Source organism: Rattus rattus, chromosome 4 (assembly GCF_011064425.1).
Source record: "Rattus rattus isolate New Zealand chromosome 4, Rrattus_CSIRO_v1, whole genome shotgun sequence".
NCBI classification, from domain to species: Eukaryota; Metazoa; Chordata; class Mammalia; order Rodentia; family Muridae; genus Rattus; species Rattus rattus.
Window position 1 is genome coordinate 124,506,801 of NC_046157.1, and position 25,718 is coordinate 124,532,518.

At 39.4% G+C, this 25,718-nt stretch overlaps 1 protein-coding gene across 2 annotated transcripts in view; it reads right to left on the bottom strand.

Annotated features, from left to right (window-relative positions):
- Tmeff2 (transmembrane protein with EGF like and two follistatin like domains 2) overlaps positions 1-19,423 on the bottom strand; it is a 267,840-nt gene extending 248,417 nt beyond the window's left edge. For both annotated transcript variants that reach the window (XM_032901096.1, XM_032901097.1), the window contains exons 1-4: positions 19,236-19,423; positions 16,757-16,866; positions 8,631-8,760; positions 3,777-3,803 (exon numbers count right to left, since the gene is read on the bottom strand). In XM_032901096.1, the coding sequence (XP_032756987.1) occupies positions 3,777-3,803; positions 8,631-8,760; positions 16,757-16,866; positions 19,236-19,407 (439 nt within the window). In that variant the 5' untranslated portion in view covers positions 19,408-19,423. The remainder of the gene's footprint in view (positions 1-3,776; positions 3,804-8,630; positions 8,761-16,756; positions 16,867-19,235) is intronic.
- Between the last annotated feature and the right edge of the window lie 6,295 nt (positions 19,424-25,718).

A 25,718-nucleotide genomic window follows, 5' to 3' on the forward strand; every position in this document is an offset into this window, starting at 1 on the left:
CTAATTGATAGTTCTCAGGAGTTGTAATATGTGCCTATAATATCAGAAAATGGGGCTGAGGCAGGAGGATCACAAGTTTGAGGTTGGCTTAGATCTAATGAAACTTCCTCTCAAGAAAAACATAACATTTCCCTAGAAATGCAGAACCCTATAGTACTGTATGTTGGCTAAGCGCATCCATGTCCAAATGAAATAAAGATACAGGACAGCAGATCTTCAAATATTTTAGATGCTATGATTGGGTTTCACTTTGTGGATGGGCTTTCTATCTTTAGGAAATTGGTGAGAATGTAAGCAATCCAAAAGGACTTAGAAAAAGAATGAAGGAAAAATCTTCAAAACCTTGTGTTTATAATATAGCTTAAAAATGCAGAAAAGCAGAGTTTCTCAGCACCCACACAGCCCTAGATCTTGAGAGGAGGCTGCTTGAATCCCTTTTCTTCCTTCAGTATTTGTTGCCTAAGTTAAGTCTGTGGGTATACAGCAAGTGTTCATCCCTCCTACACATCCACTTTCGTATTTACAACACTAACTCTCCACATACACACACAGGGGCACTTGAGTTGCTAATCGTATTCAGTCACTTTCTCACGTTCTTGGGAGTGTGGTCCACACACTATCTTCTAGCATATCAAATAGCAGATTATAGTTTATCTTGAATGTTTTGTCAAGTACAAACCAATTCAGAAGGAATGTTTGACACTCATGACTTTTCAAAGGGTTTTTGATTCACCATAGAACTCCGTAACTCTTATGCTCAAAACTAACAATGTAAAATTATTTTTGTAAGTTTTCTTTAACACCAGAAGATAAGGATAAAGGCACTGAAATGGGTATAAACACTCTTCACTATTCATGTGAGGTGGCTATCCTCCTTCACAGACCCATTTGTAGATGAACACAAAGCAAAGATTATGTTGGAAACACAGTAAGCACATTTTCCTAACAAACTAAAAGATTTCAAAAGTTTGGTCTGAACAGTATAATAGTTAAAACCTCTCATAAAATGTGTCCAAGTAATGTTAGTTTTATAAAAGCTTTGTATCTATTTTAATTATGAAAAGAATTTTCTTCAATCATAGTAAATGACAGTTATGTCCTATGCGTATGAATAAAGCTTAAATTATTCTTAAAGTAATCATGTATATCTTTTTGCACTATTGTGATACTCATCCATTTAAAAGCAAAAGCCAATCTAAAACAGGGAAAAATCGATGCATTTTAAAAATAAATTTATCCTTGGGGTTAAGCATTTTATTCATGGCAGTTACGCATGGCAAATGTATGCAGCCACATTTGCTATTTCGTTAGTCATACCAATATGTTCCTCTTGAGAATCATGTGAGCATTCTGTCAGATTTGGCATTATAAACACAACCATCAACCTTCTGAGGTACTCGCAAAGATGACCATGTTCCTATATGTTCACTCTACAACACTCATAGCATGCTCAACCATGTATAGTACATTCAAAGTAAGATCCTGGGTCCACTGAAATCTTTTAGAGTCTCTTACTAAAAAGTCAGTCCCATTTTAAGCATGTTAGATTCAGTAAGCCAAATCCAGCTTTGACAACCCAAGAGGTATGAGATCTAAGCTCGACTTTATCTTTGTCATTGGAGTTACTAAGCTATTTAAGAGTTTAAGTAAAATTCAAAACAGTACCATAGGATACAATAAAGTACAAGCTGGGGGAAGGCAATCTGGCCAACATCCCAGTTTTGTTTCCAATTTAAGACTTTTTTCATATTGCTAAATTTTTAAAAACATTTATTATTTCAAAGATTATAACTCAGAACTCAAAAATGCATTTCTCAATCTATGGGCTGTGACCCCTTTGGCAAACCTCTATCTCCAAAAATATTTACATTATAATTCATGACAGTAGAAAAATTATAGTTTGAAGTAGCAGTAAAAATAATTATATGGTCTGGGACACCACAATATGAAGAACTGTATTAAAGGGTCACAGCATTAGGAAGGTTGAGAACCATGGATTCAAAGGGTTACATGTTCCATTTCTTAAAAGTAAACGTATCTTATTAATCAATTTGGTCAGATATGGAAGCTCCTGTCTGTGGACCTAATATTTAGGAGGCAGAAGGAGGAGAAATGCTCTGAATTCAAGATCAGAAGCAACCTATTTAGTGAGTCTGTCCAGGCCAGACCTTTTACAAAGTGAGACTCTGTCTCAACAATAGTAGCGACTACTTTTTAAGCTTAAAAAAATTACTACTATTAAGGAGTCTATAATTGAAAAGAATAGTTAAGGAGAAAGAGAAAGCACAGGTGACAGAATAGGAGAAAAATTAATTGGGAAAAGAAAGGTGTTTTCCAATGATGTATCCCTCTCGTTATGAACCATATAACCAATGTCATAGGAAAATGATTTCCTTAAAAAGCAAAAGGTCTTATCCAGGTCAAAGTAGAGCACAAGGAACCAAACATAGTAACAAGGAAATGGCTTTGGTTCCATTTTCCTATGCTGATATCAACTGCTGAAAATTAGGAAGCAACACCTGCAGGGACCACACAGGTTTTATTTTAAAAGCAAAACAAGATGCATGCTGGGTGGGGAAATCAGCTGGGGAAACGTGTGTGATGGAAATTTAGCAGGACAATGAAGACATTCTGTGCTCTGTGAATCATTTCTGTTTCCTTTCTAATCGTGCTAGCTAAAGAACAAGACTTGTGAGGGGCACAGCGGAATAGTTAGGTCTCAATAGAGTAATTGCCAGATTAGTCTGCAAACAAAACTAAACACTCAGAAACTGCACAAAAGTTTGCATGAAACAACTATCAAAGCAAGATTTTAAAGCTGGATTGATTTTTAAATATTTCAATGGAGAAGCTAAAGGCACTGTCTTTTTCTGTCTTTATGTGAAAACTTAATGTTTCCCACGCTGTCTCTTCCAAAGCTTCTGGGATTATTCTTGAGATTACTATAGTCATCACATTAGGAGATGGAGCGATTTGACTTCTTACAAGTAAAGAAAGCCTGTTGATGTTGAGATGGCAGTCCAAAGCCCTGTGCCATTAGACATAGTCTTTATTTGAGTACTGCCTGCTGCTTAGTTTGAGCATCGGCTCCAAGGTGCAGTGCTGTGCTTTCTAGGTGTAGTTTATTTGAATTAGTGAAGCCTTTCTCTCTGTAAAACTCAAGTTTCCCAAGCTACGTAAAATGTGCCCCATTATGAGTCTCTAGTTTCCGGAACACAAAGCTTTCGAAGTTTCATCACCTTCCCCATTTACTGAATCATAACATAATTAGTTTATGCAGCCTGAGAAATCATTGAAATGATATTTACATTTCAAATATGTTTTTGTTTTTATTTTTGTCTTGACTTAAAATTCTGATATAGGACGTTACTTACATGTTAATGTTAGTACTTGGTGATTGAGGGCAGTATTAAGCATTTAAAAATGAAATATTTGAAAAGTTTCTTCTTGAATTCTTTCTGTGTTACTAAACATGTTGATAAATTTGTATGTGCTTTGACACTGTTTGTATCTGTTTCAAACCGGGCACAACACACAAGGAAGTGTGTGAAGCAGGACAGTGAAATGAAATGGGTGTGACTCAAGAGTAGACCGAGAAATAGGCGTAGCACATACAGCAACCAAACTAGAAGAACAAATTGTCATGGAATTTTCCTTTCTTAAAATCCAAATGTTAGGTTTCTCTTAGATGTCTGCTTTGGAATAGTATCTAACAAGAACGCACACTAGCCCACAGAAACATCCAAATACAAAAGGAGAGCAGTATGTCCTCCTACCTCCGTCTCCAGATCCCGATCCTGCATCTGGGAAGGAAAAAAGAAAACAGTTTATACACACATGAAAACTATATAAACAATGAGTTTTCAAGGTTAGGCTTCCTCTCTTTGTCGTGAGACAGGGTCTTTGTAGCCCAGGATGACTCACAGTTTGCTCCTCCTGCCTTCCTCTCCCAAGTGTGGGCAGGATTACAGGCCTGCACCATCAGCTTGTTCACGACCTCAACGCTAAAATGTCATTGATGTGAAAACTTGTAGTCTTTACTCTGCTAATATACAGTTTTCTCAATTCAACCTAATTTCTACTGACATGGTATATACGTATGAAATTATTTTTCTTCTTAAACTTTATAAAACCTGCTTGAACATGGGAAGTCCTCCCAGTTTTAATTTTGATCAGGCTGCATTTGGAGACTTTGACATGATGACATGCTTCTATCACTGCATTTTCAAAACTGGACAGTGCACGTGATAAGGCTCCTCCTCTTGCACATTGCTTATAAACAAAGGAGAAAAGGTAAGGGAGCACTTTGTGGGATGAGGGGCTGATCGATGCCATATTGTCTGAGGACTCTATCTTGAGTAGACGCGAGCTTACTTGACCTTTGTGCTTGCAGGGGGTCAGACTCTAAGAGACACTGGCACAAAAACACCACCTGCACTGTTTCTTACTCTGCTTCTTCCTGCCCTCCTTTCCAAGCCACTGCAAGTAGATAAAGGGTGTCTCTGTCTGAGAACATGGATCCCAGAACTATCCAGTCTGAGTCAAACCATTAAGTTTCCATCTGTTCCTAAATGTGGACGTTATCCTTTCTCTGCTGATTTCTTTGCGTTCTAAAGATACCTTGTGCATGTCTCCTGTTAACTCTAGGTCATAAGAGAATGCTGGTAGCCTCCTTCGGTTATGCTGTTACTGTTCTACATTGAAATTGCATCCAGGATTCAAGATTTACATAAAAATCCCCATCTATGAGTTTTTTCCTTGTAGTTTAGTTGAACTATTGTAAAACATTCTTCTTCTTGCTGTGATCTTTGACATTTTGTGGAGGCACACTACATACAGTGGCCGGGGGCATGAAAATCCACAGAGCTGACATTTGTGGAAGAATGGGTTGGTCTATAAAAACGTGGTGGAGCATCAGTGGGACAGTAAGTCTTGGTGGCAACTCAGAGTAACTACCACTGTATTTTACAAGAATGTCAGTTCATTCATTAACTGCCATCACTACTGACCATATGACTTTAGGCCTTTACTTAAAGGCAGGCTAACTGATATAAACAGTTTATAATAATATATAGAGAGATATATTACTATATACACACATTACTATATATATGGACATGTGCTAATAAATGCATATTCTTATATATTTATATAGTATATATTAAAGTATAAAATATTATTAAATATAAATATATATTTAAATATACATTTCTTAACAATGATATATATTTTTCTTAACAAATACACAACTTAGGACTGCAATCCTACAGTTTTGACAGTTTAATAATGCCAAACCATGAATGATTCACACATTCCTTTCTGCAACAGGAACATACACTGACAATTAGAACACATTCATTAACTACAACACTGCTTCTTTTAGGCAAAATAGTACTTGAATGGCCAACGCTTGCTAAATTTCCTCTGAGCACACTTCCATAGGTAAGATTTTAATTGGCTTTGAGTTAATTTGAAAGCTTACTTCGCTGTTACTTTTATTCAAAGGGATCAAGTCACCGCTATCCTGAATTGGGGTTATCACATCCTGTCTGTATGCTGACAGCATATAAAGTCTATTTCTCATTTCTAACGTCAGGAGCTTCCATCAGGGAGAGCAATGTGATGCTTGACCCTCTAAACTTGATTACGACACACCTAAAGAGACTGGTACCCATGTTCCCAGGCTCCAAATGACAAGTGGAATCTTTGGCAGCCTTCCTAAACTTATTCCTTCTGTTTAATGAGTGAATAGTAGCTTACTTTAAATGTATGAGCACGGGGTTCGGGATTTAGCTCAGTGGTAGAGCGCTTGCCTAGCAAGTACAAGGCCCTGGGTTCGGTCCCCAGCTCCGAAAAAAAGAAAAGAAAAAAAAATGTGTGAGCACAGCCTGGAGTATAAGCACTAAAATGTTGAGGAGACATCTTGCCTATTGATCTTTTAGGCTTCTGTGCTAATATATGTGTTTGGGGAAAGTCAGGAAAAAGAATAGGAGTGTTTTTGGCTTTTATCTCCTACATATTTCTGAAACTTCCAAAGATTTCATCCACACGATTAGTGTTTGATTTGACCCAGATTAAAGAGCTAGGGAAGAAAAGGGGGGTAGATGCGAAACCGGTCACGGTGGTCAACAGCATCATTATGAAATGCTTATGGGAAGCGGTAATGTTTTCTCAATTGTAGGATGAGTCATCCCTGCAAGCAGGAATAGGTATACTAAGAAAGTTGCAGTGAGGCAAACACATTTTGGCAAGGACAGGATCCTGTTGGACAATAACCTGGGCTCTTCATCAACTCTACTCTTGCAAGGCAAGAACTTAAGCTGACAGTGACACTGGCTACGAGGAAGTCACAGTCTGGATTAACAAATCCAATGTTCTCCAGCCACTTATCCCCAGAGAATACAACTTGACACCTTCCACTCAGTGTCAAAAAGCAGTAAAAATAAATGGGAAAATTATGAAGAAAAGTCAGAACCGCAATTTATTTGCCGTCAGGCCTGGCTAATCACTTGGTTTCTCCATCACTGCTCAGATCAAAATGCTTTTAGATTCACTAGTCAACAGAAGAGGCATTCAGCTAAACTGGCTGACTAATTAAATCCTGCAGAAATCTAAGTATGCAAATGAGGTAAGGACAGCTTCTTCGATTGTGATTAAATTTTCTACTTGGCTAAGTATTTATTTTCATAGTAAAAACAGCACACTGGGGACTAGCATGAATAGAGTTGAATGAATCAAACTGTGTAGACTGACAGGCACTCAGAGGCTGGGGGAAAGAATATCATCTTTGGTACCAGGTGCCATGTGCCATGGCTCTAGCTCCTGGTATGGCTTGTATGACTGTTTTCTACCTGCCTGTCCTCACTGGGTGATGTACACGCTACTCAGCTGCCTTCCTGGGTCTTCATTATAAACAGAGCTTTTTACTGCTCCCTGCAGTGTTGGCTACAACCCTCCTGAGGTCCAAAGGTTCCATGTATTTCTGTTCCATTACTGCTAAAGTAGTTGTTCTTTATCGTTTTGTCCTTTGGTATGGATGGGTGATTTTCATAGTTTGTTTCCTAGTGTTTTCTTTTTTAATGCCCCAATTTCTACTCTGAGGCTGGCCTCTGATCCTCTTCCTGCCCTCTGACCTGCACACTTGCCTCCACTTTTACACACACGTCCTTTCTCCATGCCAAATTTGTACTGACCACAGGCACTGTTGCTTTCTTCCTGACCATCATCCAGATAAGTCATTCAAACGCAAGGGCAAAGAATCAGTCAGAAAAGACCCCTTAACAACCAGCACACAATCCAAAGATTGTATCAGTGTAGCTGAGAAACGTTTCTGGTCCATTGTCCTCTGCTCCCTCTGGAAACTGTGGTAATGAGAGGAGATCCTCAAAGATCAGTCTCCCCTAACTGTAAGGAGGCTGACGACAGTCTTCCAAAGAACCCAGGGCTTTGTAATTACTCACTGTGTACCTTATCCCAACCATACATTCTTCTCATGTTACACCCTAAAATAGAAAAACCTGTTTCTTATCCCAGAGGGACTTTTACAGAAGATTCCCTGACACTATTTTGTTATTTTTGAAAGAGGTTTTCCTATTGCATTATCATTTTTTTTTCCTGAACGATGGATGACCTTCCGGAGAGTTTTTGTAAGTGCCTACAGTGAGCCTGTTGTGTTACTTTTTTATTTAGGACAGTTGTTTAAGATGCCTATGACCTAAGCTGCACTTGGTTCCACTTTAAAGCATTGCCTTCCTCAACAGGCTTTGCCTAACTGCTCTTTCTTTGTATCTGTTGTCGCTTTATTTCTCTATCTGTACATCTCTGGGTTGTAACACACACACACACACACACACACACATACACACACACACACACACACATACAAGAAGGGGAGAGGGAGGGAATATATGCAATTAAAGAAAAACAAATAGTAAAATTAAACAAATAACCCTGAAAAGCTAAGAGGATTGTGGATGTCCTTCCTTTCTTCCCTCACTCCCCCCCTCCCTCCCTCCCTCCTTCCTTCCTTCCTTCCTTCCATCTTTACTTCCTTCCATCATTCTTAGAACAACACAAATAAAGAGCGTTGTAGAATCTGAGTTTAACTGTGTCAAAAAGACAGATGTTAGTGTAAATTATTCACACTGCCGATGTATTCTTCAGCATGATCTGCTAAGGGGTAACCAGCACATCTTACAGTGAAAATCTAACATTAGTGCCTCTACAAAAATACTTGTTAACCTCAACTCCAACCTGCAAAGGTGCACCCTAGAACATAAACCCTATTTCTAAAATAATAGACCAAGCAAACAAAAACTTCACCTATAAATTTGATAATCTACTCAGATTTCTAATTGTATTTTATTCAGCTGCCTGCACTTCGGGAAACAATATATGTATTTAAAGATACCAGTTGTCAATTGATGCATTTCCTCTGTTTTGCAGTCGTATTTAAAATACAAAAAAAAAAGAATCACAAAATGATGTGCAAAAGAATAAACGGAATCCCAAGTTCATGCATGGGAAGGTTGTTTTTTGTTGTTGATGCTCTGTTTTTGTTTTGTTTTTGAGCCAATAGTATACAAGAAGCCATTGGACGCACAGTCCACTTCAGGAACACTGGCGCGTACCTGTAGCACAGGATCCTTCTGAGACCACAAGTATCTCACTCTGTTGCTTGCAGGCAGCTTGCCTCAGGTAGCATTCATTCTGGTAGCTCTCTCCATTGGAGCCACACACAGGCACGTAGTCACTGTTACACTGAGGAACAAAGAGAAACACACGAACAAAAAACTATTGTTATTATTGGATTCTATATTCCCCCGACATCCTCAAGACAAGTTACCATTTTCAAAACCAACCACATTTGGTGTTCAGTGATCTCAAGTTGTTGCTTTGTAAGAGCCTGCCATTGAAAGATACACAAAGTCGATGTCAAGTAGACCATTTGGTCCTTTGATTTAGACAGGGACAACACAAGTATCTAAATTAATTAAGCGATTCTGAGAAAGTGACTAAGCCACTAGCACACAAAAGATGTAACAACAAGCACACCACTATTAGTTAATTGTTTTCCTGAGGTATCCTTGCTAATTTCTTATTAGGGTGAAAATAAACAAATCAGCCATGTCATGTTATTAAAATCAAGGTTGACAGCGATCTCTGTAGGCAGCAGAAATATTTGGCTGAAATCTCAAAACCATAATAACAAAATAAAATATCCCAGTTACTTCTTGGTTATGATTTTTATTGAATATCTATTTATCTATTGATATTGATAAATTAACGACTATTCAGGTGAGACGGATTTTCTTATTACTTTTTAACATTCAATCTTCGGATATTGATAAAGACCAAGCAGAGAAACAAGACTTTGAAATATAGACGGAAAACTTTCACCAGAGGTAAACTTTATATCAAATTTGTTGAATAATCCAAACTATCGCGATTCATGTGTTTGAGAAAGAGAATAACCTCATTACCAAAACTACATATTTTTACATGGAAATTAGATAACCTACCGGGTATAGCCATCCTATTATAATCACACTCTAAGGCATTACAGATACTTGGCTCTGTCCCTTACCTGCTAATTACACCAGGATGTGATTATCTGCTGATTACTACTACTGATGCACTTCATTGTTTAATTAAAACAAATGAAATGATCAAGATGATTATTTATCAAGGCTTGCCTATGCCAGAAACACAATAAGGAAAACCATGCATGCAGATACATGTGAAAATGCTTTTCTGTTTACTACTGTTAATTAGAATGTTTGAACTTTTGATATGCCAGAAATTTACTATTCCTACAAAATAAGTCAGCAACCTACCCAGGTAGCAAGAAAATTTCAATATGCATGTCTGTATTTTTTAAAAGTCTATCACATGTAAATTTTAGCTCAAGGATTTACGCCAAAGATCGAAAAATAAAACTGGCATAAGGTAAGAATTTAATTGACAAAAGCTTGAGACATATTTTTATACTGCAATTTCTTACATTATCTGTGCCCTTTTATTCACAATAGCCTATTTAATCTTCTTTCTTACTTTTATATAACAAAAGCTTAGTCATTCTCAAAATTTATTCACTTATGTACTTATCTTGTGTATGTATACATTTGTGCATGTGCTTGCTGACTCATGTACAGGTTTGTGCCTATGTGCAGAGGCCAGAGGTTGACATCAAGTGTCTTTCTCAATCACTTCTTTATGTTCGCTTTGAGTCAAGATTTCCCTCTGAGTTTGGAGTTCTCAGATTCAATGAAGCTGGCTGGCTAGAAAGCTCCTGGGACCATTCTGTGCCTGCCTGTCCATGCTGTAATCATGGACGTGCATCGTAACACTCATACTTTTACATAAGGTATGTGCATTAAGCTCAGGTCTTTATGCTTGCACAGTGAGTACTTCATTTTCTAAGCCACTTCCCAGTTCTCCACCCAGACAATTTACATGTGATACAAATCAGTGCTTTCTAAATGAAAGGCACATGAGTCTTGCCTTTGTTCTGTCACTGAATAATTCAAATATTAAATTTTGCTAGTTGACATTTTTTCAAAGAGTAAATCCAAATTTTATGGGATTCATATCATGATGGCTACAACTGCTAACAGCATGATTTACTACGTATTTTAGAAATCTTCATCTTTATTTCTATAATTAATAATTAGATATTCTGGATACCTGGTATTCATTTAATAATCCTATTCCATAGATATACTCTTGGCTCATAGACTCAGTATATTTATATAGCTGCATATGAATTGATTTGACTCTGATTTTTGGTAATCCATTGCTACTATTTAACTAACTAAGAAATCCTCTTATGAGAGGTGACACCTATGGACTGGACATATTGATGAGCTTTCCAGACATATATGCGTTTTATAAATTATATTTGATTAGTGACAACTATAAGACAGAGTATATCCAGTGCTATTCATAAAAATGCCAGTGGCGATTTGAATTTTCCAATGAGAAATATTGGAGGATGAAAGAACAAATTAGAGTGGTGCGAATTTTATATTCATGGCCAGGAAGACAAATGGATGGTCAAGTACCAGATAAATGTGCCGTGCTCGGGACCTGAGACTGGAGAATGGACCTGGAGAATCACCAAGCTATGGTGGTATCTGATGATTGGAGGAGTGAAGAGGAAGAAGGAAAGAGCTGGTAAAAGAAACAAAGAATTTTATCTAGCCTGCGTTTCACATGTGTGTCAAAAATATTTTTGACAGTTCTAGAGAAATTTATCTGTATGAATATGTAAACTGAGGTATTTTTTGCTTATGTCTTTCTACTCATAGTATTACTCTCCATATATGATCTTATGAGTCCTAATATCTGATGATGAAAACTTACCCAATTGTATGTTTAAAGTTTCTCCTTGGTGAATTGTTTTATGTTTTTAAAAGTCTATTTGAAAAGCGAAGGCTTTCCCACACTGGGTATATACATCAGGTTTGTGTCTAGTGTGTATTCACTGCTGTATTTTGATGTATTTATATGTAAGTGTACTCCCATGTCAATCACGTACACAAACATTGTCCCATATAGCTGGTAACTTGTTGTATAAAAGAAGCTACAAAGATTTTAAAAAAAAAGAATGAACAGTAGACTGGCTTACCTTCTCTTTAGATACATGATAGCTAAAAATGGTGTCAATTACCTCTCTGTTAGCTTCCCATGGTTAGGTCTGGCATTCTTGCCCCTGGTTATCTTCTAGTAACTAAGTTTAGCAACATTTGGTGTACAGATTACTTGTGTTCACATTTTCCGCTGCCTAACTTTGAATTTTTTTCTCTTCTTTCTCATATGCTTTAGAAAAGTCAGTAAAATAGAGGGCTTGTCGATGGGGCAGGGTGGCTGGGGATCTTTGTCAGGTGCGATGGAACAATCCTCATATACATCTTAAAATAGTGAATAAACAGATGAAGTGCTCATGTCACTTCTAGGAGATGCCTGCAGTAAGCCAAATGTGAACAGTGCTTAAAACAGAGCTGCCAAGTTCCATACAGAAGCCAAAAGGGGGATTTGCGAGAGCTGAGAAGAGCTTAGCTGGAGATTATCACCACAATGTTTTTGGCCCTTGGTACCATGACTTGCACTCATTAAAACGGAAATCACAAGAGGACAGGGATACTCTCAGCTGTTAATGCTCGAGGGTGGATGTCTAGTTCTGTTTTCCTTCTGTTTCTCACAGATGTCTTTGTGTCTTGCTACAGAGGTTGGTATGTTACTCAGTAGCTAAAGGTCTGTAAGTTTCATAAGTGGTAAATTGAGATACATGGGGAATTAACATAAGATTTAAGATCTCACGCTTCACTATAAACATTGCCCTATTAAATGGAAATTATCTGACATGGCTTATTTTTACTAGCAGAATTACCACTTAGCATTCACAGTGAAGTACCATGGTGTTAGAACTAGAAAACAATGAAGCCGTGGCAACCCTCTGTATGAGAATGGAGAAAATGCCACACTGAAATACACTGAGTTCTTGAAAATGGTTGTGGGGCAGTCACGACATTATTCATGGTCTGAATAGGGAGAAAATAGATGTTTAGTCACTTACTAAAGATTACAAAGTTGTCCGGTTAACAAAAACAAAATTAAGCCATGGTTATGGTTAAGTCTGTAAGTGTATTACATAAGCTTCTAAGAGGAATTGGTGGTTCCATTTTCCTTATGTTTTTAAAAATCTGAAGTTTATTTTCCAAATATGTGATTTCAGTAAAATGACTTTGTCCCCAAGGTTTCACATCGCTTAAGACACTTATACAGTACCTTAATGGATTCAACAACTTGGCCAGGGCATTAAAATGATGAAAATTTTATCATGTGATTAAATGCTTGTGTGGTTAATATGGATTTTAAAGCTGAAAATCCAGCATCTCAAAGCTCTGTGTGACTTAAGTTTTATCTATCGCCAGCACCTTCCTCAGAGTCTGGCATGGAGAAGGTTCTCAACAGATGTTAAATGAATTCTGTTATATTCTGTTATCAAAGGCTGAGGAAGAATAGCTTAAGATATAAAATAATACTCTTTCAGAAAATAAAACGTTTAAAAATCTATATGCGTTGCTGTTTGACCATTCCAAAAGTAACCTTTATTTCTTTAGAACAACATCTTGCATGTATCATGCTGGTGGCTTTTTAAATGGGCAGGTCTTTGATTGTGGTGGATGTGACTTTAACTCTCCATGTTAGATCATTAAAGGACATGGGTTTGACTTGGCTTCTCTCTTCATTGTGCCCTTTAAACCTAGCCATTGTGCTATGTCAAAGTACAACATAGTCCATGCAAAGATTCAGAAGTGGAGAGGAGCCGAGCTCCACAGGTGGTGGTCAGACATGAATTAGAGCCCTGATCTGAGCATAAGTACCTCTCCTTAGCCCTAACAACAGAGAGTGGCGATAACTGGTTCCAAAAACTAATCAAAACTGCACATCTATGAATAAAATAAACATTCATGAAGACTCTAAGTTCTGGGGAAAATTTTGAGCAGCAGTAGTAACTGAACATTTTTAGATATAACACATAGTTTATTAAATGCAAACATTTAATATCTAAATTGAAAAGTTCTTGAGAAAGCATAAGGCTACCTCATACTAAGCTTATAAATTACCATGGATCGTTGTTGGAGCAGTGCTAAGAACAACTGTATCTCTCCCTGCCTCCATTCCTCCCTGTCACCTTTCTGTTGCTCTTCCTTGGTTCACTCATCCATGTTTCTCCTCTTCACTCCTTCAGTTTTCCTTCACAATTGACTTATCACGTTGACTAGTGTAACTTTGGGTATTTTGTAGGAGAGAGGATGCCTGAGACCGCATCACGTTATAAACTTTTATTTTATCATCTAAGAATTATTTGTAGAGGTTTAATACCCCTTATCCAATGTGTTTAGAGGCACAGCATTTGAGATCTTGGCATTTATAGAATGATAGAATAGACTTCAACTTTTAGCACCTATATAAAATACTCCCAGAAACACTTAAGATTTCCAAACATTTTAAACGTCACGATGGATTTCAGACTATTTCAGAATTTGGATTTCTGGGTTACAGATGTTCCACTTATATTGCCTTATTAATTAATGTCTATAATAAATTGGTATTGCTTTTGTGCTATTGGAATTATTATTTGAATGCTTAGTAATATTGAAAAATTAAAAGTGATGCACTTAAATATAAATATATTGTTTGGTTGACTGTGTTTCATATTCTGGAATTATGACTTACTTCATTGGAAACTATATTAATAGTCATAAATTTCCTCATTTTATAAACCATGTAAAGGGTCTGGGAATGAATCTCTATAGTGAAGCACTTGCTTAGCACGTCAAGGCCCTGGGTAATGTCATCAGTGATGTGGAAGAAGTAAGAAGAGAGGGAAAAAAGAAAAAAGATGGAAGAAAGGAAAAAAATTAGCAAAACCAAATTATCTAACCTAGTTATAAGAATTGAATGAGTTTTGAAGATAGAAATTAGTGTACTTTAAAGTATCTAAAGGAAGTCAGATTCATATAAGTTCATTTTAGTGTTTTAGTAGTAATAAATATTGGAACATAAGTTATGCACAATATGTCCATTTGTGTTTGAAATTTATCTCACATCCAGAAATACTAATATACCTCCCACTTTAAACATAATAACTTATGCTTATATCTGAAAATGCCCAAAATACAGAAATTTAGGATTCTGGATAGCAGAAATTTTCAGATGTCTTCACTTTTATCAGATAGAAGGGGAAAAACATAAAAAAATAGAAAAAACCTAAAAAAACAACATGAAAATGCTGAAGACTGGAAGAAACTAGTTCAAGGAGCTTTTAGTTTAATATAGTTCATCTCATGCAAGTTGTACAATTTTATTTAACTACCCTTGATTTAGACATTCAGTAATTCTGATACATTTTAAAGTCTAAATTTATTACTAGGAAGATGTCTTTTTTTCCTCTTAAAATACTGACTAGTGTAAAACACATTAATCAGTATGACCCAGTAGAAATAAGGAAATACAGTTATAGTTCCTATTCAAATTTTCATTTATTGTTCCCAACCTACTCCACAATTACTCAATACATACTGGATGGCCAATGTATTAAAAGCACAAATATCTTGACTGATAAAAGTCTCTGTGGCAGCTAAAAATCAAACACAGATCTTTTAATAAGAAAACGACGACTTGCTTCCATTTTGTACATTTATACATTTAGAATTATACCAGTTCCTTTTACTTCTTCCGGCTGAAATACCAGAAGCAAGAGCATCTCCTTTGAGTACTGTACTTTGTGAACCATTTTATGCCACTGTTAAGTTTACTTACTGTATCTATCCCTGGTTACAAAAGTAAGAGAAATTCACGGGAATCACAAAATTAACAAAAAAAGCTATAAAATTCCATAAGACTGACTTCTCCAATTGGTTTTCTCACCCTCTTTGGTTTTCATTTGTAAAAATTATGACTTGGGAATTCCCATGCTCTGTCTCCTTCACATAGCTCTTCATTCACTGTGATGGAGAATGTGAAAGTTGATGCCACCTGTATGTGACCTGCACTGATGCGTCTCTAAAGCCATAGCAATGTCTTTGGCCACTTTAAGCTATCAATAAGCTCACTCTGTTTCTCAAAAAGGAGGAAAATAATGCCCGTGGAGCTTTGATCTTCTCTAAAAGTATCTCAATCCATATTTAAAGATGAATTTTCTTATCTGCCTCACTAAGATGTTGGGTCAGGTCCTCAGTATTCACTATTAAGCCAATCCTCAATATTGTATATTAAATCAGATATTTAAATATGACTTTGCATTTCTATTTTTTGTAACTAAGTATTCCTGATCTTGTTCATAGTTTTATTTCTCTGCATATTTCTTGACTCGGTTTAAATTAGATGTCAATGTTTATTTCTAAATGTAATTCAATAATAATCAAGCTATAAGGTGCTAGTTCAACAACTAAGTCATATGAGGCTATGTAGTGTCATATTTTGAAAAGAAATAGACTCCAATAATTTTCATAATGGGAAATGGGGATAAACGATTCCAATGATAACAATGGCAGCATCATTTTAAATTAATCTTAACAATCTTGATAACTTCCTTGTAAAAATACACATTTTTATCTAAATGTTGAAATCCTCTCTCACGCGTGACACCCTCTACCTTTCTCCTGTTTCTGAGTCAACATGAGCCTCTGTGTGTTCATATGAACCCTAAAGAGACTCTGTAGTTGTTTGATGTGCTAGTCTCAAAACCTTCAATGCATACAACAAGGTTCATGACTTCCAAACTGGTACAGTAGTTTTGGAGTGACTTTAAGGGAAGTTGACATAAATCATATCATAATGGCAGGATAAGGAAACCAAAGGCCCTTAAAACAAACAACAATATAAAAATAGCAATGACAACAACAACAACAATAATGACAACTTGTGAAGAGCAAAAGTACAAAACCACACCTGTTACCACTGATCACTCTGACAATCATCCTCAGTCGGTTGACCTATAAAGTGGTACGCACACCAATGGTCTAAAACGTGCAATCTGAAGCTTATCGACCACCAGTGGCACTTTTGACTAGGTCACATGCAGGTCGTATGTCTTCTCGACCACAGCTGGCCCTCTTGGCAGTATTTTTATTTGACGCTAGCCTCCCTTTGAGTCTGTACATCGCCAAGTGATGGGTTTGCACAAGAAGCTCACTGCCTTGCAGCCCCTTTAATGAGCTGAAGATGCAAATATCAGACATCTTACCTTGAACTGACAGACGCAAGTCACAGTGTCTCCAATCCTTAGACATTCCCCGTCAAATTTACAGGTGTTGGTATCACACAGGAAGAGATCATTTTCTCTGTCATCGTAACCTCAAGTTTAAAAAGAAAGCTCCAGTCACTTTAAAATGTTACAATTCTTAAAGATTTTTATTTTTAAGTTTTTTATTGTGTAGCGTGAACAGAATTTACCTAACATTTAGTTCCAGCAGCCACAAGTTTGCCTTCTACTAATAACCTCAAAATCTAGGGAGATGATCAGTAGCAGTGCACATTTTCTCAATTGTTCCCTACTCAACTGTCCTTCAGGATCATCTTTTGAGCATGCTTTCTTAAATTTAGCTTAGACTAACAGTGGCTGTGTGAATGAAAGTTTGATACTTGCTTCTCTGCTTTCTTATTAATTTTTTCTCACTAAGTAGGGTACATCAGTGACCCAAACTCAACATTCAGGAAAGGATTTGGTTATGGTCTGTGGTTGCCATTTTAATATTTCTCTGGTCTTTAATTGTTCTTTGCTTTAAGATCTGAAATGACCCTTATTTACAATCTCTCCAGACAAAGAGGAAGCAAACCCTCAATAATAAAGATACACAGACTTGGTGTTTTCTGTGAAGGCCTCTCTGACTCCAAAGAAGATTGATCACCTTCCAGTTAACAGGGATGGGAGGGGGCTGCCAAGTTCTTCACAACCTTACTAGACATAGTTCTTCCTTTTTAGTTAGTGCACACAGATTTGACATATCTGGCTCATAATGCACTTCTTCATCGTCAATGTCATATTTAAGGGACTTACTCCTAATACCAATATCAGTTAAGAATGAAACAAACGAGTCATGTTAAACTATGAATATGTCGACATTAGCTATGATCAAATTTTAAGGATGTTATGTTCCCAGGCGGAATTTATTCTTTTAAAAATAGCATACATGAATTCAGGAACCAAGAATAAGTTAGAGACATGTTGTGCTTCATAAAATGCCAAATTTAGAAATTACCAAAAGCAGAACCAAGTTAGTCTACTGACCCAAATCTAAAAGGACTGTACATTTCAACTTGTCTTAACAAAGGTTAAACTGGAGTGACATACATTAATTAATTGTCTCTTAGCATTTACATTAGTCACCCCTTAGAATTTTACATGCCTCCACCTATGTTATACGTAATAATCACATCCTTTCAAAAGTTACACACATTTCCTTTCACTTACACATCTCCAAAGGCCACCTTATTCAAAGACAGACTTAATTGTGAGACGATTTTATTTACATAAAATGAAATGTTATAAACCCACTTGCTAAAATGAGACCAGACTAGACCATGGGGACAATGCCTATGCATGTTATAGAGTTTAAAAACGTCAAAGAAAGCACACTACGATTCTTCAGGTACACTAGAGTCTCTGATATTGAAATGTAAAATCAGCCAGGAATAGTGCAGTAACTTGGAGCTTTGGGCCCCTTTCAATTAGAGGCTTCAGTAGCATGCAGCTGTCAAGCTGTAGTATTCTGACTGAGACTGAATGAGCAAGAGGACTGCCTAACAATGAAACACAGTGCAGAAGTGAAGGGGTTGGAACCAGCCATGGTAGGGTCACTGTGTTCTCAGAAGAGTGTCTATCAGCCCTGGGGCATGCCCATTCTGCTGTGGGGGCAGGGGATCTGTGATTGCTTCTTTCTCAACTTCTGTCCTCCACATTGGAGCTTGGGGAAGCTTGGATTTGGCATCCTTTGGCTACAAAATCAACCTCTTTGAAAATCAATGGCGTTTGCGGCCAAAGAAGGAGAGAAGGGAGTGGGGGTGAAAGGAGAGAAGAAAGGGAGGGAGAGAGGGAGAGGGCGCACTAGAGAGAGCAAAAGAGAGCTAGGGAGGTATAGACAGATCAAGCTAAAGGAAAGAGAAAGAAAGGGAGGGAGGGAAAGGAGACACACACACACACACGCAGAGAGAGAGAGAGACTGAGACTCACTGACTCCATCCCTGGAAACTTGCCTCCTTAGAATTATCTGTGACCCAGTGCTGACTAGAAACCCCTTGTATTCAGAAACATTTTATGCAGGAATTAACAGTTTCCCTGCAGTCATCATTTGATTTATTGCTTTCTCGATTGTCCTTTCTCATAAAGTTATTTCTCTCACATCCAGGCTAGACTTTTTTTTAACGATGGGAAATATTCTGCGTGTTTTCCCCGGGATCGAGAACCCAGAAAATTACCTCTTTAGTATTTCTCTAAATCCTCCAATTTGAGGAGGGCAAACATCTAAGGTTCCCCACACCTGTACTTTGTTCCTATCCCAGCATGCCCAGCTCTACCAGAAGCAGTCCCCAATGTTTCTCAGGATTGAGGTGGGAAGTCCTGGGTTTCAGGCAGTGGCTGTGCAAACGCATGAGAGTGCACAGGTCTGTGGAGCTTCTGCGCTTCTGAGAGGTGAAGGAGTAGAGGTCTGAGGGTCTGGACTTACCGGAGCAGTTCCAGCCGGTGGGCGTTTGGCAGTCACTTAAGGAGGTAGGGAAAGCAGCGAGTTTCACCGGGCGGGCTATGATAAGCAGCGTCACCGGCAGCAGCAGCAGCCAGCAGAAGCCCTCGCAAAGTGTCCAGCTGCTGCACTGCCGCGGGGACTCCCACAGCACCATGACTACTTCGCGCAACTCTGCAGCAACCAACGGCTTCGGAAGAACACGGGATCGCGGGGGCCACGCAGCGGGCTACTGAGCATCCCGCGGACCTCGGCAGCAGAGGAGGGGGCGGCAGCAGAGACAGCCGGCGGTGAGGCTGCGGCCAAAGGAGCGCATGATCTCCGGAGTTTCAGCAACATCCAGTGACTGGGCTCAGCCTGCGGAGCGAGGGGATAGTCCGCTGAGAAGCTGCGCCCCAGATGCAGGGAGCTGCTGCCATAAGGAACAGGGTCGGGGCAAAGGAGGAGCAGGAGACAGAAACCAGGGTGCAGAGAGGAGGCGGGCAAGCGGCCGAAGAGAGGAGCGCGACCAGACTGGGTGGAGGGACAGTCACAGCGCCCCGCAGCCCAGCCGCCGCCTCTCGCGCTCTGCCGCCCGCATCCCTCTGGCGTTTGGGAAGCAGCAGGTCCTTAGCCCGCCCGGGGTCACGTGGGAAGCGGCAGTCGGACTCTGATTGGCGGAGCGGGATGCAGGTCCCGGGAGGGAGGGGTCGGTGAGGAGGTGCAAGGAGGAGGCGGCCAGCGATGCCACAGATGGGCTAGCTCTCTGGGCTCTAACCCGAGTGGGGCTAGGCGGGGATGGCTCTTGGGAGAAGCTCAGGCTTCAGGGCGGCTACTCCCACGCCCTTTCATCCCACTTGCCTAGCTGCTCTGCTCCAGGACGCCCCCTACTGTGTGCGAGGTCCGGGTTTGCGCCTCTCTTCTGTGCGTGACCCCCGGCAGCTAGCACCGGCTGCGGCTGGGTGGCCTTGTCTTCCAGCTAGATGTGGTGGGGGCGGAGTAGGTGGAGGACCAGCAGCCACAGGGCAAAAGGGGAAGCTGGTAGGGAGCAGAAGGCGTCCCGCCGGCGCCGCCGGGCCGGGAAAGGGATCCAGGCTGGGCATGTCCTGGTAGCATAAGAAGCACAAGGATGCTTCTCTAGGCGGTGGCAGAGAAAAGAGGGCAAGAGGCGGCAGTGCGGGAGCCAAAAAGCTCTGATGGCTTAAAGCAGCGGCAGCGGCAGCTAGCTCCCCATCAAACCCGACGGTGCTCGCCCGGCTGGAGCAGCCAGTTTCGCCGACTCTCCCCAGTCTCCCTGTGTCTCCTATGCCTTCCAGGCTCTCTGCAGCTCAGTCCAGCTAGATTTGATTCCCTCTCCCCAGCGCTCTCTGGTAAAGTAAAGACCGGAACCTATTTGTGTGGCTGTCTAAAAGGTTCGACCAAATGTGGTTGGAAGGTCAGTTTTGGTCGGGACAAGAAGCCGGAGGAGCAGCGAGAAGCGTCCCTGCATTCAAGCTGAGAATGGGTTACAGGGCGAATCCACAGCGAAGCGGCATCCCGGAGGAGAGGACTTGCTTGGAGTGCTCAGGCGGTAGACCCGGGCGCTCTACGCCGCATCTGTGGATCACCGGCTACCTGGGAGAGGCAAGGGAGTCTAGCCCCGCAGGAGTCATTGCCTCCGCTTGGTCCTCCTTCGCCTCAGCCCTGGGGAAACAGCAGAGCGGTACCCGCCTTCCTTCTGCCGCACTCCACGCAGTTAGGCACACTCTTTAGCTTAATGGTATGTTAGTTCTCAGGGCCCAGAGCTTTCTGGGACAAGGATGGAGAGAAAGTCTGTCTCCAGTGACTCAAGTCACTACTGCAGTCACAGGGTTCTTGGTGCCTTGCACCAAAGAGTTTTTCCTTTTGCGTGTGTGATCGTTCAGTCATTTAGGGTATTGTTTTCATCCACATTATACATATATACTCTTGCTCCATTTCCCTCTCCCTTCTCATTTCCTGCTCTGTCCTCTCTTTCTTTCAAAAGCGTTCCCCTTTCTCTTTCTTTAAATTACCTTGTATCCCCCTCCCATAACCTCCTGAATCTTGTCTAAGAGCATTGTTTGATAGCATCTAACAAGCAATTAGCGAGCTTTACCAATCACTTAAAAGAGTCACCAATAGACTTTGAAAGGGGGACTATCTATCCTCCGCAGACACCACCAGAAAACAAACTGTGCCATCGCAGTCTCTTTAAGAACTGTAACCTCCAACCTCTTCCTTGCTTTTTAACTTCCCCCTTGTGAGACGTGATCCCGCAACACCCCTGAGCCCTCAGAGCCACCTTTCTCTTCCTCTATATGTGAAACCCTTTCCTTTATCTCACATCCTGCCTCCCTCCCAAGACTACCTTTCCCCTCCCCCAACCACCTCTAAAGATTTCTGAATCTTGGTGTCTCTTGCCCCTGGAAAATAAGCAGCCGCAGATCTCAGCGTTCCAGTCAATGGCATCTCTCACCAGCGAAGACTCCATTAACACAGATCAATTTGACCAGACGTTGAAGGCATCAGAAAAATCGGCTTTTAGATGGAGCAACTGAATTGTTGAAAGAAAAGGAATGCCCAGAAGATGGAGCTGCCAAAGATATTGCAAAAACAAAGAAACAGAGATGCCTTTCAGCGGAGCCTGCGACATTCATTCAAGCTTAATGCAGATCTAGCCGCATCAACCGCACAGTACCGAGTGAGGAGTGCCAAGGCGTGGATCAGCGATCAGCCACTAATCAGGCGTTTGAACACAAGCCCCTTTGCAACTAAAGGCAAAGTCTCTCAGACAATGTGTTTTTGCAATGATTATGGTCATAAACCAGCGTTAGGGTTTCAGGGTTTGACTACAACCTAGAATTATACAGACGCTTTTAGCAAAGAAATTTGTTATTGAAGTCTCTGCTTAGTGAAATTTTGGTGTGCTTTGTAAGAATTTGTATTCTTCAGACGCTTTGCCCACGGTAACTTAAACCGCCAAAGGAGTTAATGACTGGCGGTGACTGGGTAACAAACACTGTTGCCTGCACAGAGGTTCTTTAAATTATTGAGCAATTGGAACCAAAAAGCCTTTCAGCTGGAGATGCTGTGATTCTGTCCCACTCATGATACATTTAGTGTTACAGTGCCACCAAGAAGCAGAATTTTGCAACTGGCATGCACCACCAAGTGGCAGAAGAACATCATTTACTGAAGGGATCACCGCATTGTTCAATATGTAAATAAAAGTATGCATATTATGTAGTTCTTCATTAGGTACTGGGGAAGTAGACCAGCACCGATGTTTGTTCTTTCACTCTTTCCCAGCAGGTTCAAATCAGTTTCCTTACTACATTTTCAGTTATGCCCAGGAATCATGCTTAACCATATACATTATATGATTAGTAGTAATTTGATTGAACCCATACCATTGGTGTCCAAAGTTCCTATTTAAATTAGTGCATAATAATAGCTTCCAACATTCCTCAGCTGAACCACTTCAGTTGTGGAATAGTCTAGGACAGAGAGAGAGAGGTTGTCATATCTTAAAGAAATTGAAGATCATTTTTTTGTTTTTGCATAAAACTATGTTTAAAATGTAATAACTTTTTGTTGTCAGCTTCATGAATTATGTAGATTTGCATTTCATTTGAATTTTTATGATTTTGAAGTTATGAAGTCATTATTGCCCTTCCCCTCTCTTTCCTCCCAACTGTTCACAGGCATTCCTCATTTCTTGCAAACTCATTACCGTGTTTCTTTAGTCATTGTTACACATATGCATACATATAAAAGATAACTTTTAAAAACATTGAGGAGAGGCTCAGGGATAGCTTGGATGTAGAGGATTTACCTCATAGGCAGGAGGCCTTGAATTTGATCAACTCCACAACATCAAGGACAACAAGAAAAAATAATTTTGCAAGTGGAAAGGAACAGCATTAAAACCTGTGAAATTACTTAGGGCTTAGGAAAATTGGGACAAGGAGGAGGAGGAAGAGGAGGGAGAGAAGGAGGAGGAGGAAGAGGAGGAGGAGGAGAAAGAAGAGGAGGAGGAGAAAGAGGAGGAGGGGTTGTTCTAGAAAAGTAACACTGGAGATAAATGAGTTTGGAAAAAATATAAGACACTTTAGCAATGAGGGATTTGTTTTTCTTCTGTTTCTAAAGTTTTCTGATTGTTCAGTATAGGCATGAAGCATGTTGTGCCTTCTAATGTGTCAGACATTTAACCGACAGAAACACCCTGTTATTTAATTCCTATAGCACCAGTAGACGCAGAAATAACAACTAGTTTTGTTTTGTAAACAAGCATCATCAAGCATTTTAGAACTTAGCAAAACCTCTGTCTAACATCAGAACACAAGGCCTCCTAGCATTTTTATCATCCTACTGTTCCTTTGAGATGGACTATACGAGCTCTTCCCATGAAGACTATCAGTGCTTCCCTTGGTTCACAGGACACAGCCACATGCAGTAACTCTCAAGCAGAAACAATGAGATCCAGTGACTGCATATTTGTCTGACCATATTATAAATCGGGATTAATTTTTTAACATTTTAAATTTATTTTGTAGGCATGCATGTGTATCTAACAGTATATATGTGGAGATCAAAGGAAACTTGTGAGAGCCAGTTTCTCCTTCTATGGACCATTAGGGTTCCAGAGATCAAACTCAGGTCATCAGGTTTGATGTTAAGCACTCTACCTATGAGCAGCCACACTGGCCCAAGAGAGTCTTAAAAAACATGTCTTTTACTTTTGAGAATAAAATTACATCATTTCTCTTTCCATTTTTTCCTTCTAAACCCTGTCAAATACCCTCTTTTCTCTTTCAAATGCATGCCCTACTCATAATTATTGTTGTTATATGCCCAAGACAATTTTCTGATGTTAGATATCGTTGCTGAATTCCAACATGCCCGACACAATTTGTCCATCAAACAAGAATAGTGGTCACTTCTGTTTTATTAGAGATGTTTTAATAATTAAGCAACACTGTGCTTCTTTCTGTGGGGTAAAATGTTTGACACACTAAGAAGCATTATGTATATCTATAAGTATATGCATATAATATATATGTAGTATGTATAATATATGTTTTATGTAATATATAATGCTTTGTCTGTATAATGTTACTTGTATGTATGTTTTCAGGGCTGACCAGTTGACATTAGTTAACCATTTCCTGTGCTATTCCCCGGAGAGGACTATTTCTCTTACTCTCAGAATTCCTTGTGTGCTTGTGGTTCTTTGTATAGGGCCGAGGTCTCTCCACCTTTTCCTCATCCCCTTTGGCATGTCTATGGGTATTCTTGTTCAGCTCATGATGATGAGTAAACAGAGATAGCTTCTGACAATTTCAGGAAACAGTCTCACAGAAAGCTCGCTGGTCCTGTGGGTCTCACAGTCTTTCACTCCCTCTGCTGCCATGTTCCCTGAGCCTTAGATGACGAAGTTGCTTTGTAGATGGATCCATTGCAACTGAGTGCCATTGCAACTCTGCATTTTGATTTCTTAGAGTTCTCTGTAATGATCTTCCTGTGTCACAAAGAGAAGTTTCCTTGGGGGGGGGTGAGTAGAAGTTTCATATCTCACCAGCAGAATTTTCCAATCAGAAAATTTGGAGTTGGATTCTGTAATCTATATTCATACTGGCTTTGGAACTAAGGTACTACGTACGCCTAAGCATGAGTTAAAAATGTCTGAACTCTCACTACGATTTCACATTGTTTTGGTAGAGAAGTTAACAGAGACTTAAACTCTGCGCGTTGAGAAGCTACGGGACCTGTTTTGTGCATGATCGTCAAGAATATATTAAGTGGCTAATATGTCTAACTTAGCAACTATATAGCTGTAGGTAGTTAATAACACCTACTAAGAATGTTCTGGAGATTAAGGAAAACCTTTCATTAATTAGGAGAATTCCTACACAAATGGGTGAAAAGCTGAATCTGTGAATGAACGCAAATACGTACCATTTTCTGTATACAAGTCAAAGTAATTATGGCTGAATGATACTGTACAAAGTATGTTGATCACTAGCAATTAAAGAGGAGTACAGTATTAATATTGCAATTTAATTTCCAATCTACTTCAGATAGGTAAGTAGAAACAATGCTCCAAATTGTCTACATTAATTTTTTTATTATTTTTTTATTCATTTATTATATATGAGTACACTGTAGTTGTGTTCAGATACACCAGAAGAGGGCATCGGATCTCTTTACAGATGGTTGTGGCCACCATGTGGTTGCTGGGAATTGAACTCATGACCTCTGGAAGAGCAGTCGGGTGCTCTTAACCGCTGAGCCATCTCTCCAGCCCGAAATTGTATTCCCTTAATAGGAACATGAAAAGCACATATTAAAATTTCTTCATATGATAAATCTAATGGAGCTATGATTCTAGATGAAATTCTACTGACATTTTCCAGAAGTTGTCTTTATTTCTTACTGACTTTTATCACAAAAAAGTAGTCATATTTGCTATTTTCTCTATTTTATACA